At 44.9% G+C, this 12,215-nt stretch overlaps 2 protein-coding genes across 6 annotated transcripts in view; one reads left to right on the plus strand and one right to left on the minus strand.

Moving 5' to 3' along the window:
- The window catches only part of LOC146569168 (uncharacterized), a 228,821-nt gene that overhangs the window by 102,390 nt on the left and 114,216 nt on the right, over positions 1-12,215 (plus strand). The window lies entirely within an intron of this gene.
- The window catches only part of jakmip3 (Janus kinase and microtubule interacting protein 3), a 44,061-nt gene continuing 31,907 nt past the window's right edge, over positions 62-12,215 (minus strand). For 3 of the 5 annotated variants that reach the window (XM_085285504.1, XM_085285503.1, XM_085285501.1), the window contains 11 exons: positions 10,688-10,750; positions 10,446-10,544; positions 10,271-10,369; positions 4,832-4,891; positions 4,513-4,578; positions 2,600-2,668; positions 2,190-2,267; positions 1,586-1,816; positions 1,440-1,505; positions 1,293-1,352; positions 1,081-1,217 (listed from right to left, as the gene is read on the minus strand). In XM_085285504.1, the coding sequence (XP_085141630.1) occupies positions 1,302-1,352; positions 1,440-1,505; positions 1,586-1,816; positions 2,190-2,267; positions 2,600-2,668; positions 4,513-4,578; positions 4,832-4,891; positions 10,271-10,369; positions 10,446-10,544; positions 10,688-10,750 (882 nt within the window). In that variant the 3' untranslated portion in view covers positions 1,081-1,217; positions 1,293-1,301. Of the gene's footprint in view, positions 1,218-1,292; positions 1,353-1,439; positions 1,506-1,585; positions 1,817-2,189; positions 2,268-2,599; positions 2,669-4,512; positions 4,579-4,831; positions 4,892-10,270; positions 10,370-10,445; positions 10,545-10,687; positions 10,751-12,215 lie in introns of all 5 variants that reach the window. The other 2 variants (XM_085285502.1, XM_085285505.1) reach the window with 2 other exon arrangements.

The raw sequence follows: 12,215 nt of genomic DNA on the forward strand, positions 1-12,215 counted from the left end.
AACCTGATTTGTGTGGACCTGGTTAACCTGGTTTATCTGGACCTCATGAATAATGAATGAATGAATGAATACATTTTATTTAAGAAAGCGCCTTTCAAAACACTCAAGGACACTGTACACAAGCAATAACAACAACAAACATAACAATTTACAAAATAATAATGATAAAACGTTGAGCAAATAGATCAAATAAATTAAAGTAGCAGGATGGAAAGATTTATGTGGAATAGGCTAATGTGAATAGGTGAGTTTTGAGTCTGGACTTATATAGAGGGATGGAAGTGATGTTCCAAAGTCGGGGGCAGAGCAACAGAAAGCCCTGCGCCCCACGGTGGCTAGTCGGGGGGAAGGGATGGAAGAGAAAGAGAGGAGGAGGATCTGAGATACGGAGAAGGAATGGTGATTTGAACCAGGTCAGAGAGGTATGAAGGTGAGAGATGATGGGTAGCCTTGAATGTGTACAAAAGTATCTTGAAATCGATGCAGTATTTAACCGGACGCCAGTGAACCTGGTTTATGTGGACCTGGTTAACCGGGTCTATCTGGACCTGCTGAACCTGGTTTATCTGGACCACTTCACTTCACTCTTATCTCCTAACAGACCTCCTGACATTGTGGAGGTCCTTCTTCTGTTGCAGACGAACCAGGTGTGACCTTAGCTCTGTGAATAAAGCGGGAGGAGCTAAATTCACTGTCTGCTCTTCAGGTGGAACAGCCAATCAGAACAAAGAATTATTGAACTAAACTTCTGTCAGGCTGGTTTCTGATGTTTTTATGTCTAGTTCTTATAGAGATTTTGCTCTTCAGCCTAACTCTGCTGAGCTCAGGTTCAGCTCTGTCACAGGTTACTGAACCAACCCCATCTGACAACTTCAAAATCAGCGACCTAAGCTAATCATATAGGGTGTCACCTAGTTTAGCTAGTAAGAGTCCAACACCAGTTTGGGCCAGACTCTTTTACTTAGCTGAACATCAGCAAGCTGAAACGAAGCCATCAGTCATTGTGAGACAGCACAGTGGCATTCTAGGAACGTGTAACAGGATAGTTTGAGAGCCAGCTGACAGCTGGGCTCTGCTCTGATTGGCTGGCAACAGAGAACCCATAGACCCTCGGTTGGTGAGCTGCTGGTTCCAGGAATCCTTTCAGGTCCTCCTGGTCTGATCCAGACTGAGCTGACCTGGCCACTCAGCTGCTGGACTGTGGTGGTCTGCACACACTAAAGCAGAGCAAACATTTTACTACACAGAGATCCAACAGGTAAACTCTGCACACCTGGGAAAGTGTGACCAACCTGCTGCTGTTAGGACCATAGGATGAAGGCCAAAGAGAAGAAGAGAAACAGGAAAAGGAACTGAAAGAAGAAGAAAGCAGTGCAGAATCTGTCGATGTCAGAGGAAGCAGTTTTTTACATACATGTTTCTGTTCGATTTGTCTTTACCTTCTCTTCCAGCTCTTTAATCTGTCGTTTCTGTGCTTCTATAAATTCTTCCAGCTCCTTGTTCCTCTGACAAACACAACATCATTGATTACAGACTACAAAGGAGAAATCATAATAGTGTACCTGTGCTCATTTCAGTGGTTTACCTGTTGGGTGAGCTGCAGTAGTTCCATCCGCTCTCGAAGGATTTGGGCATCTCTCTCTCTGAGCTCACACATCACAGTTCGTTTCCACTGGTCCATGGCTCTCCTCAGCTCCTCTCGCTCTCCCTCTGTCAGACTCTCAGACAGTCGACCCTCCATCTTTAATCCCTCTATCCTGGATTCCTCTTCCTGCTGCAGAGCCTCAAACAACATGGCCTCCAGCTCCAGGATCCTCTGGATCAAAGAAACATTTTTGCGCTGTCATTGTTGTTGCTCAATCATCCAGCTAAGGAAATCCCAAAATGTTGATCCTGTTCATTTGGATGTTTTCAGTGGGAGAAACGTTTTGTCACTCATCCAGGTGCAGGTTTCCCCAACTTTATAAACAGAACATTTGCACAATGACTGAAACGAGCACCACTGAACAAACAACGGGCCGTGAAGTCATTTCCTTGATCATTAATATGCAGATTGTCATGGCCATAGATTGACAACCATTGATCACAGCCCACTGATCAACGGGCCAATGATATCAGAACAGGCTCAAAGACTTGCTCTCAGTTATTTGGTTGACCTCTCCACAGTACAGGTTCAGCTATTCACTGACCTTATGGGCCTGATCCATCGACTGCTTCCTGTAGTCCAGCTCTTCATCCAAGTAACCTTTCTGCTTACTGAACAGCTCCTAGAAAACAACAGCATCTTCACTGGCACCACATTTATTTACCCCAGACAACAACTTCCCAACATGGATACAGCTGCTTTACAAACCGCTAAGGCCTTTTAATGTTTTCTGTACAAACAGACTCCGACATATGAAAGAGTTGAAACTAAAAGCTTCCTGTCCAGCTCGCGATCACCACGCTCTTCTTACTGGACCGACTCACCACAGAGCACTTATTTTAGCCTCATAATTCAGATGGATCTAGTGTCATTGACCAGACCACAGATCAGATCACATGATTTCAGCAAGTAGAAAAAAGTCCCAACAGAGACCAGATACACTTTGTCTTTCACCTTCTCACTCTCGATGTCCAACATTTTCTGCTGCAGGGCCGATTTTGTCACTTCAATGGACTCCAGCCACTGAAAGGGGGTAAAGAGAGACAGGTGAGCAGACAGGTAGACAGAGACAGGCTGGTCGTAAAGCAGATATTGATTGTGCACTGTCTGTCCTCCTCATCAATCCAAGTTCATCTTTAAATTTCTGTGTATGTTCAGCTTTATTCACAGAGTTCACACAGATTTGTGTGAACTGTTTCTCACCTGAACTCGTTCATCCCAAACAAACAGTTTAGGAGCCTCAGGTGACGCATATGAACAAACGACGAGGACCGGGCTGTGTCACGGGATACTAGAGTATACTGAGTACTACTTTTCAAAGCTTTTATTAACCCACAGATGCTGGAGAATCTGGGAACCTCATCAACACTCAGCATCTTTAAATCTCACCTAAAGACTTGTTTTTAAATGTTTCTGACACTTTTCTGTTTTTCTGTATCTTCCTGCAGTAGGGCTGCCACAAACGATTATTTTGATAGTCGACTACTCACCGATTATTTTTGCGATTAGTCGACTAATCAGATCATCATCCATTGGACGTAAAACGTACAGCTTATTGCACCAGCAGCATCTGCTCTTATATAACTATCATTAGCTTACAGCTTTAAGTGTTTAAGGTGCTAACTAAAAATAAAGACAAGATGATAGTTTATTATATTATTTATTATATTATAATTTTAATGAAATTTGCAGATTGTTTCGGTGAAGTTTAATAAACTCCTTGCTATCTAAAATATAACAGGACACCGGAGTAAATTCTGCAGCATCTCACACTTCTGATAATCAGCTGTCTGCTTGACGTTTATTCAGCTGTGTAAAAACTATAACTTTAATCTCAGACAAACCGATTTACTCAGGAACAAAACACTGAAAAAAGCCAAACAATAACATTTTTAAGTTATCTAAGTGACTCATATATCATGTTTAACCTGAGTAGCAAAAAACGGCGGTGGGTTTGAAAACAATTTGCCGGGAGTCCGGTGTTCTCACGGCTCTAGTGAGCCTAGCCCCCGGCTAGCTATCGAGCTAGTGGGTAACAGACGTCTCCGAAAACGTTGGAGCGCTTTTGAAAATATGCGGTGTCCTGATAAACTGAGCAGATATTTGAGGTTTACACAGCTACATTCTGAAAATATGTTAAACGTTTATTTTATGACCCAGAAAGAATAATAAGAGTAATATTAAAACTAACTAGCTGCCGCCATTGTTGGAAACTGAGCTGGGCCGCGCTATGAATTCTGGGACACAGCTTCTTCTTCTTCTTCGGGGTTTAACGGCAGCTGGCATCCTTGTACATGCAGTGCTGCCATCTTCTGTTCCAGTCCGTTATTACACTCTTAAATCCTGCTATTATTCCTGCGTCTTTTGGGATCTTACAAAGCTTCAAACGACGCGTCGACTATTAAATCAGTCGTGACTAGTCGACTAATCATGGCAGCCCTATCCTGCAGACATGCAAAGTACCTGTTGTTTGAATTTATTCTAGTCCATTAACAAACACATGATGGTAAGAGCCAACTTAGCTGGTGTTCATGTTTCTTGAATCACATGGTATTTTTGCATGTGCACACATTTCATATTGTTACCTCGCAGAGACAGAGCAAACAACTTTGTGAAACAATAGCGACGAGCTGTCTGACTGTTCACCTGATACCTGCCGAGATCAACAGCAACTTTACGAGATCGGACTGATCTTATGTAAACTTTGATGAGCCGTCAGTTATTCCACGTCCTCAATCTCACTATGCGAACCTGCTTTTTCCCTGTGCCAATAACTCTGAGAGGTGCAAAGAATAAGAAACTTTATCTGCATCCTGTCAGAGAGCAGAAACCTCAGCTCTCTGAGAACTGACAGGTGGGACGCTCACCTTTTCTGCTAGAGTGAGTACCGTCCGGGCATGTATTACCACCACCTGCTCTTCATTGGACAGATTCTACAGAAAAACAACATGTCAGCAATATATAAACAACACGCTCAACATGGAAAGTATTGTTGTCCCGACACAAACTCAGATTTATTCACTGATCATCAGAAAGGACTCACTAATGAAACAGGGAACGTGTCACCACGGTTACTAAACAGCATGTTTACAAAATGCACACATTCAACACACGTGAAGCCACAAGCGGATTACATGGATCACATGTTTCAGTGACACAGACATGTACAAAATAAATTCAACATACACTTACGGCGTTATCTCCCAGAATGTCCAGCTTCTTCATCAGCTCACTCATCACAATGTCCTGATCGGCAAATCACAAAAACAACCATTACACAGTGAAAAAATAAACACACACAAGTAGACGGCAAGACACAAAAGCAAAACAACTCAGTCACAATTAAAAGCTAGAGAGTAAGGATGTGTCTTCAGATGGAGAGACCCTAATTTGAAGAAGCAAACTGTTCCAAAGTTTACACACAGCAAAGGCCCCTCCTGTGTTTCAGTCAGAAGCAGCCTTCAGTTTATAGCATGAGATAAAGATCAGAGAGGTACGGCGAAGCTTATCCACCTAGAGACTTAAAAACAAGCAATAACATCTTAAAATCAATTCTATAACGTGCTGGAAGCCAGAACGCAAACAAGCCTAGACGGGGAAATACGGTCGCGTTTACGCCTGCCTGTCAGGAGCACACGTAAACATGCGAGAGCTGAAGATGAGAGAGCTGCTGCCAGGTCTGGATCAATTACTCGCATTAGCTACTCTCTCAAAGCCTTTAACAGCAGTTTCTCAATATGAAGAAACATCAAATAACATTCCCAGAATTTTGCAAAGGCAGTTCTGCTTTTCCCAGAGGGTCAAGGTCACCCTTAAGAGAAGAACGAGGGTCAGAAGGTCCACATAGGACAATCTCAGCTTTTTGATTGTTCACATTCAAAACATTTAATGCCAGCCATGATTTAATATCATGAAGACAGTCACGCAAAACTTTCAAAGTCTGTAGAATTCTTTTTAAGAGGAAAGTAGATTTGTGAATCATCAGCAAAACAGTGAAAAGAGAATCCATATTTTCTGAAAACAGAGCCTAATGGGAGCATGTGAAAGGAGAAAATGCTGGGCCAAGGGTGGATCCTTGAGGGACTCCACATGGATGGATGGATGAACCTGACAGAAAACATTCTGCTGCTTAAATAGAATCTAAACCAATCAAGGGCAGGTGCCTTAATACCCACAGCAGTCTGGACACTACAACACCATGACCCACTTTATCAAATGCAGTGCTCAGGTCTAAAAGCACTTAAATGGCATTAATAAAAGATCATTAAAAACTTTTAAAGGCATAGTTTCAGTGCTGTGTAGCGCTTTGAGCCTGGCGCTGGACGCAGACAATTTTCTCCAGGACTTTGGACACGAAAGGGAGCTCAGAGAACTCTGGCAACATGAATTATAGTTTGAAGGCCAAGAGAAACAGAATAGAACAATCCTTTAATTGTCCCACAAGGGGAAATTTGGTGATGCCCACCTGATTTATTTTTCCAAGTGGATCATTATTCATCCACTTGATTGATCTTTATTAATTATTTATTCTTTTAAGTTATTACAATTGGAACAGACAGGACCCGTGGATAGAAAAGGGAAAGACAAAGACAAGCAACCTTCCAAAAAAGGAGAGGGAAAGAAAAGCAGAGGGGAAGCGCGACAGAGAGAAAAGATCAGCTGGATCACCTGCTGGCAGAAAGAGGAGACCACAGCAACAACCTAGATAAGCAGAACTAACAGTAAATAATAAAAACTGAGCGGAGCAGCACACAACGACAACGCATGGAGGCAGCAGCCAAGGAAGAAGTGTGTTTCTGTGAACACAGGTGTGGACAAACAGGTACTCAGGTGTGAACACCTGTGTGTGCAAGCGCACTTGTATTCATAAGGTTCCTCCATGTAAGTGCAGCTGGATAGTGTAGTGGTAAGACTACACATCCCACTTTGGAGTGGGAGGTGCAAGTTCGATTCCCACCCAGTATCCACTAAGGGTCCAAAGGGACCAAAGCCATGGACCAAAGGGCTATTACTGACAAAGCTTGTTTGTTTGTAATAGTAGGTGTTGCGAGCCATGAAGCAGGCATGGAGATGATCCCAGACATCCAGAGGCCCCCCAGAGCACCGGAGGAGCAGCTGCGTACATCACCATTGTGGCGAGATCGCCACAGGCTCCGCCAGCAGCCGCCAACCGAAGAGGGGACTGAGCCCCCCACCCCTGGAAGGGGCCTGACCGAGCAACGGGCGCCGGATTGATCCAGTACACGGCATGGTGTTAATAATCAGACAGTAGGTCCAATGGTGTCAAAGACTTATTATGTCGAGGCTTCAGACGGGACACTACTTCAGTGCACCAAGAAACAGGTTAAAGGTGTATTCAGGGGTATTCAGCACAAACAGCATCAGAATCAGAATCAGAATACTTTATTGATCCCTGGGGGAAATTATTTTTTGTTACAGTGCTCCATTTTAAACCAACATTAAGACAAGACAGACAATACGCTAACTAAGAATAGTACAATATATACATATATATACATACATACATACATAAGTCACTTATAAATAAATAGTTGGAAAAGAAACATGTGTAGCTGTAGCAGCAAACAGTGTGTTAAGTGGATGCGTTGTACAGGGAGATGGCCACAGGCAGGAATGATTTCCTGTGTCGTTCAGTGGTGCTTTTCGGTAATCTCAGTCTCTCACTGAACGAGCTCCTGTGACTGACCAACATGTCATGGAGTGGGTGGGAGGTGTTATCCAACATTGTCTTTATCTTGGACAGCATCCGCCTCTCCGACACCACCTTGAGGGAGTCCAGCTCCATCCCCACAACATTGCTGGCCTTACGGATCAGTTTATTAAGTCTGTTGGCATCTGCGACCCTCAGCCTGCTCCCCCAGCATGCAACAGCATAGAGGGTCGCACTGGCCACAACAGACTCATAGAAAATCCTCAGCATTTTCTGGCAGATGTTGAAGGACCTCAGTCGCCTCAAAAAATAGAGACGACTCTGGCCCTTCCTGTAAAGTGCTGTGGTGTTTTTAGCCCAGTCCAGTTTATTGTCAATGTGTACTCCAAGGTATTTATAGTCCTCCACAATGTCAACACTGACCCCCTGGATTGAAACAGGGGTCAAGTGTTTCCTGGTCTTCCTGAAGTCCACGATCAGTTCCTTGGTCTTTGCCACGTTGAGCTGCAGATGATTCTGCTCACACCACGTGACAAAGGAGTCGACCACAGCCCGGTACTCTGTCTCATCATCCCTGCTGATGCATCCAACCACCGCAGAGTCATCAGAAAACTTCTGAAGATGGAGGTCTCTGTGCAGTGGCTGAAGTCTGTGGTGTAGAGGGTGAAGAGGAAGGGGGAGAGGACAGTCCCCTGTGGTGCCCCTGTGTTGCTGATCACCTTGTCAGACTCACACTGTGGGAGACGTACATATTGTGGTCTTCCTGTCAGGTAATCAACAATCCAGGACACCAGAGAAGCATCCACCTGCATCGCTGCTAACTTATCACCCAGGAGGGTCGGCCTGATGGTGTTGAAAGCACTGGAAAAGTCAAAAAACATGACCCTCACAGTGCTCGCCGGCTGGTCCAGATGGGTGTAGACACGATTGAGCAGGTAGATGATGGCGTCCTCTGTTCCGAGACGAGGCTGATAAGCGAACTGAAGGGGATCCAGATGTGGTCTTACTATGGGTCGCAGCTGGTCCAGGATGAGCCTTTCCAGGGTCTTCATGATGTGGGAGGTCAGTGCCACGGGCCTGTAATCCTGGGGGCCACTGGGACGAGGCGTCTTTGGTACAGGGACGAGGCATGATGTCTTCCACATCACCGGGACCCTCTGCAGACTCAGACTCAGCATAAACAGTTTATGAAAGACTCCACACAGCTGGGGGGCACAGGCCTTGAGGACAAGGGGACTCACTCCGTCTGGTCCAGCAGACTTGCCTGAGTGAAGTCTCCTCATTTGCATCTCAACCTGGTATTGAGTGAAGGTGATGGGTGGGGGAGGGGTGTCAGGAATCTCACAGGAGGCAACATGTGAAGAGAGAGGCTGGCACAGTGGTGTGGCTCTGGATTCCAGGCTGACTACAGGTGAGGTTGTGGGGGTGGGAGCAGACACTGTGGTGTCGAATCTATTGAAAAACAGATTCAACTCGTCGGCTCTGTTCTCACCTCCCTCAGCTCCCCTGCTGTTGGTTGGCCTGAATCCAGTGATGGTCTTCATGCCCCTCCACACCTCTCTCATGCTGTTCTGCTGGAGTTTCCACTCCAGCTTCCTCCTGTAATTGTCCTTAGCCTCTCTGATCTTGTCCTTTAGTAACACCTGGACCTTCCTCACCTCCTCTTTGTTGCCCCCTCTGAAAGCCCTCTTCTTGTTGTTGAGGAGGGCTTTGATGTCATTAGTCACCCACGGCTTGTTATTTGGGTAACAATGAACAGTCTGAGCTGGAACAATGGAGTCGGTGCAGAAAGTTATGTAGTCTGTGATACACTCAGTAAGCCCATTGATGTCCTCGGCGTGAGGCTCACAGAGTGTTTCCCAGTCGGTCACCTCGAAACAGCCCTGTAGTTCTGCTATTGCCTCCTCTGACCACCTCCTAACAGTCCTGGTGGTCACAGGTTCCCTCCTCACAATTGGCACATAGTGGGGGGTGAGGTGAATCAGGTTATGATCTGACCTACCAAGTGGGGGGAGGGAGGAGGAGCTGTATGCATCCTTGACGTTAGCATACAGTAAGTCTAAAGTTTTCTCTCCCCTGGTGGGACAGTCCACATATTGTTTGAATGTTGGTAGTGTATTGTCCAGTGATACATGGTTGAAGTCACCCGAGATCACAATAAAGGCACTCGGGTGCTGAGTCTGTAGCCGAGCTATGGCAGAGTGGATGTGGATCGACATGTTGAGGATGATTTTTAGTTATCTTGCATCACAGGGATGTTTGTTCTAAACTCCAACCTGAGCTTTTCTTAATCCAGATCTGCTGCTGCGACTCTACCGGCCTCTGATGTGAATGCGACGACTTGTGTTTGGAGGCGGTTTGACCCTTGAATCTGTGACAGACTAATTTCTACGTCTGTGACTGAACACTGACCAAACTTCAGCGCCTAAGGGTTCACAGATGCAGCGTGAACCCTAGAAATAAAAAGCTGTGAATGGTTGTCTGTCTCTGTATTAACCCAGTGACAAACCTGTGACCTGTCCAGGTGTACCCCGCCCATCGCCCTATGACAGCGAGGATGTGCTGCAGTCCCCCCACAACACTGAATTGGATAAAGAAAACGGATGGCTATAATAGATTTATCTCACTGCTGCTTGATGATCACAAATTCAATAATCTTCTGCAGCGCTGCTGTCATCGTTTTTGCAGCACTTTATTTTCTTTTACATTTTTATAGCTCTGTCAGCATTCCTCTAATAACTCCTCTCACTGGAGCAAAAGGAGCTCAGCTGATCCATTTGTAAAGAGAATGAAATGACAAATCAAACGCACCTTTCAGGCCCAGTTTAACAGTGAAAGTGTAGCTTAGTTCAGCCAGCTAACACAGCGAAAGCCTGGATATGCTGAATATGCTGGCAGTGCACCCCTCAGAGATATTTACAGGTGCACTCAGGTGTACTGACGGATGTACTCACAGTGACTCCCTCTGCCTCACAGTAAACCTGTAGAGGACTGAGGCCTTCAGGGAAATGGAGCTGTTGGAAATTGATGGCGGGTGAGCGCCGCTCCCTCTCCTGAACAGCAAACAGAAATCACAGGTAAACGTCTGGAAGTTTGAGATGCTGTTACTGGCATCTGCAACGTTTTCACCTCTAACTCCAGGATCCTGAACTCCAGCAGCTCGTTCTGGTCTTTGGCATCCTGGATGTCGTTTTTCAGTCGCAGCTCTTCACCTTCCATCTGCCTGACCTGCAAACCATCCGTTGTTACGTGTGACATTAAGTCTATTCTCAGCCAAATACCAAATATACCAAATGCAAGTTGTTCTTTTTGATTCAGAAGAATTTGTGTGTATATTTACTGAGACGTCACGATTGACAAATGCGATTCACCTTCGCCACCAGTTCCTGATTCCTCCGATACAACGCCTGCTTCTCCTCCACCCACTTCAGGTCCTGAGACACAGACAGAGCGACCGCACTGTCAATGTTGTGATCGTGTGATTTGTTTTCAGACCTGTTCTCTGTTCTCATCACACGTGTTCGGCTGTGTTCCACAGAGAACCACTGGTTTTGCTGTTATATGTTCAGATATATATTGAAAACTATCTATTCAGGATTGCATACCTCTCATCATGACTCTTAGTCTATTTATACCTTGTTTAGCTTTTATACTTGTATGTTTATTTTTTTTAAATTTTTGTTTACCTTGTTACTAGGGGTGCAACGATATTCGTATCGATATTGAACCGTTCGATACAGTGCTTTCGGTTCGGTACGCACAGGTATCGAACAATACAACATTTGTAATTTATTTTATCAACTTTCCTTCTGACGATGCTGTCTGTGTTGAGCGCTCAGTGGATCTGCGCTCGACAGTGCAGCCTAGGCGGAGTAGTCGAACGCAGATTCACTGAGCGCAGCGCAAGACAGAAGCTAAGCTCGTTGCAACATAGCAAACTGACCCTCCCCCACCCTCATTCAGATCTGGCCTTTGGAACTATTTTGGTTTTCATGTGACGTATGACCCTGAAGGTAAGCGAGTCATGGACTAAAGTAAAACAGTATGTTGGATGTGCCATGCAATGCTCAATTACATGGGTGGGAGCTAGTGTGTTAGCGCAGTTAGCTCGTTAACGTGTTGGCCATCCAGCCCCACGCACGGGGTGATCGGCGGTAGCTCGTTAACGGAGATTTGCCGTGTTGTGGCGTTAAGGTCATTTCAGATTAACGCTGACAGCACTAGTGGGAACACAACGAATATGACTGCACATTTACGCCGACATCATCCTCGTGCAAAGACAAGTAGAAGCAGACAAAAACAACAAGCAGCATGCTACAAACTTTACCCGAGTCATTTAGACAGCCGTTAGCACAGGATTCTCCTTATGGGGACCTGATATGTTTAATATGCTGCTGAGAATATAGCCCAGAAGAAGCGTATAGTAGAGCTTTTATTTTGGAAAGAGACATTTCTCTGTAATAAACTCTCTTTTCCAAAGATGAGTGATTTCTCCAGCAGATAGATTATTATTTTATTACTTTGTTGTTTCAGCAACATTAAATTTAAAAACTGTACGTTTGAGTTAAAATATATATTTATAATTTTAATAAATGACAAATTAAAAAGGCATGAACATTTTTTGTATCAAACCGAACTGAACCGTGAATTTTGTGTATCGTTGCACCCCTACTTGTTACAGAACACTACACTCCAAGCTGCGCATGTGCACAATTGCAACTGCTGGCACGGTCTCTGCACACAGAAAATCTGCGTTGCGCACAAAAAAAATAATCTAACCTGAATTGAAATTAAAATTAAAACTTCAACAATTCTGTTTTGCAGTGTTAGTCAGTGACTGGCTGCTCCCGTATGGGAACGATGCCACCTTATCCCACAGTCCAGCCAATGATGCGATTC

The sequence above is a fragment of the Mchenga conophoros genome, linkage group LG8 (genome assembly GCF_057382185.1).
Source record: "Mchenga conophoros isolate Kocher_MC1m ecotype Shallow Benthic linkage group LG8, M_conophoros_male_GT1.1, whole genome shotgun sequence".
Lineage (NCBI taxonomy): Eukaryota > Metazoa > Chordata > Actinopteri > Cichliformes > Cichlidae > Mchenga > Mchenga conophoros.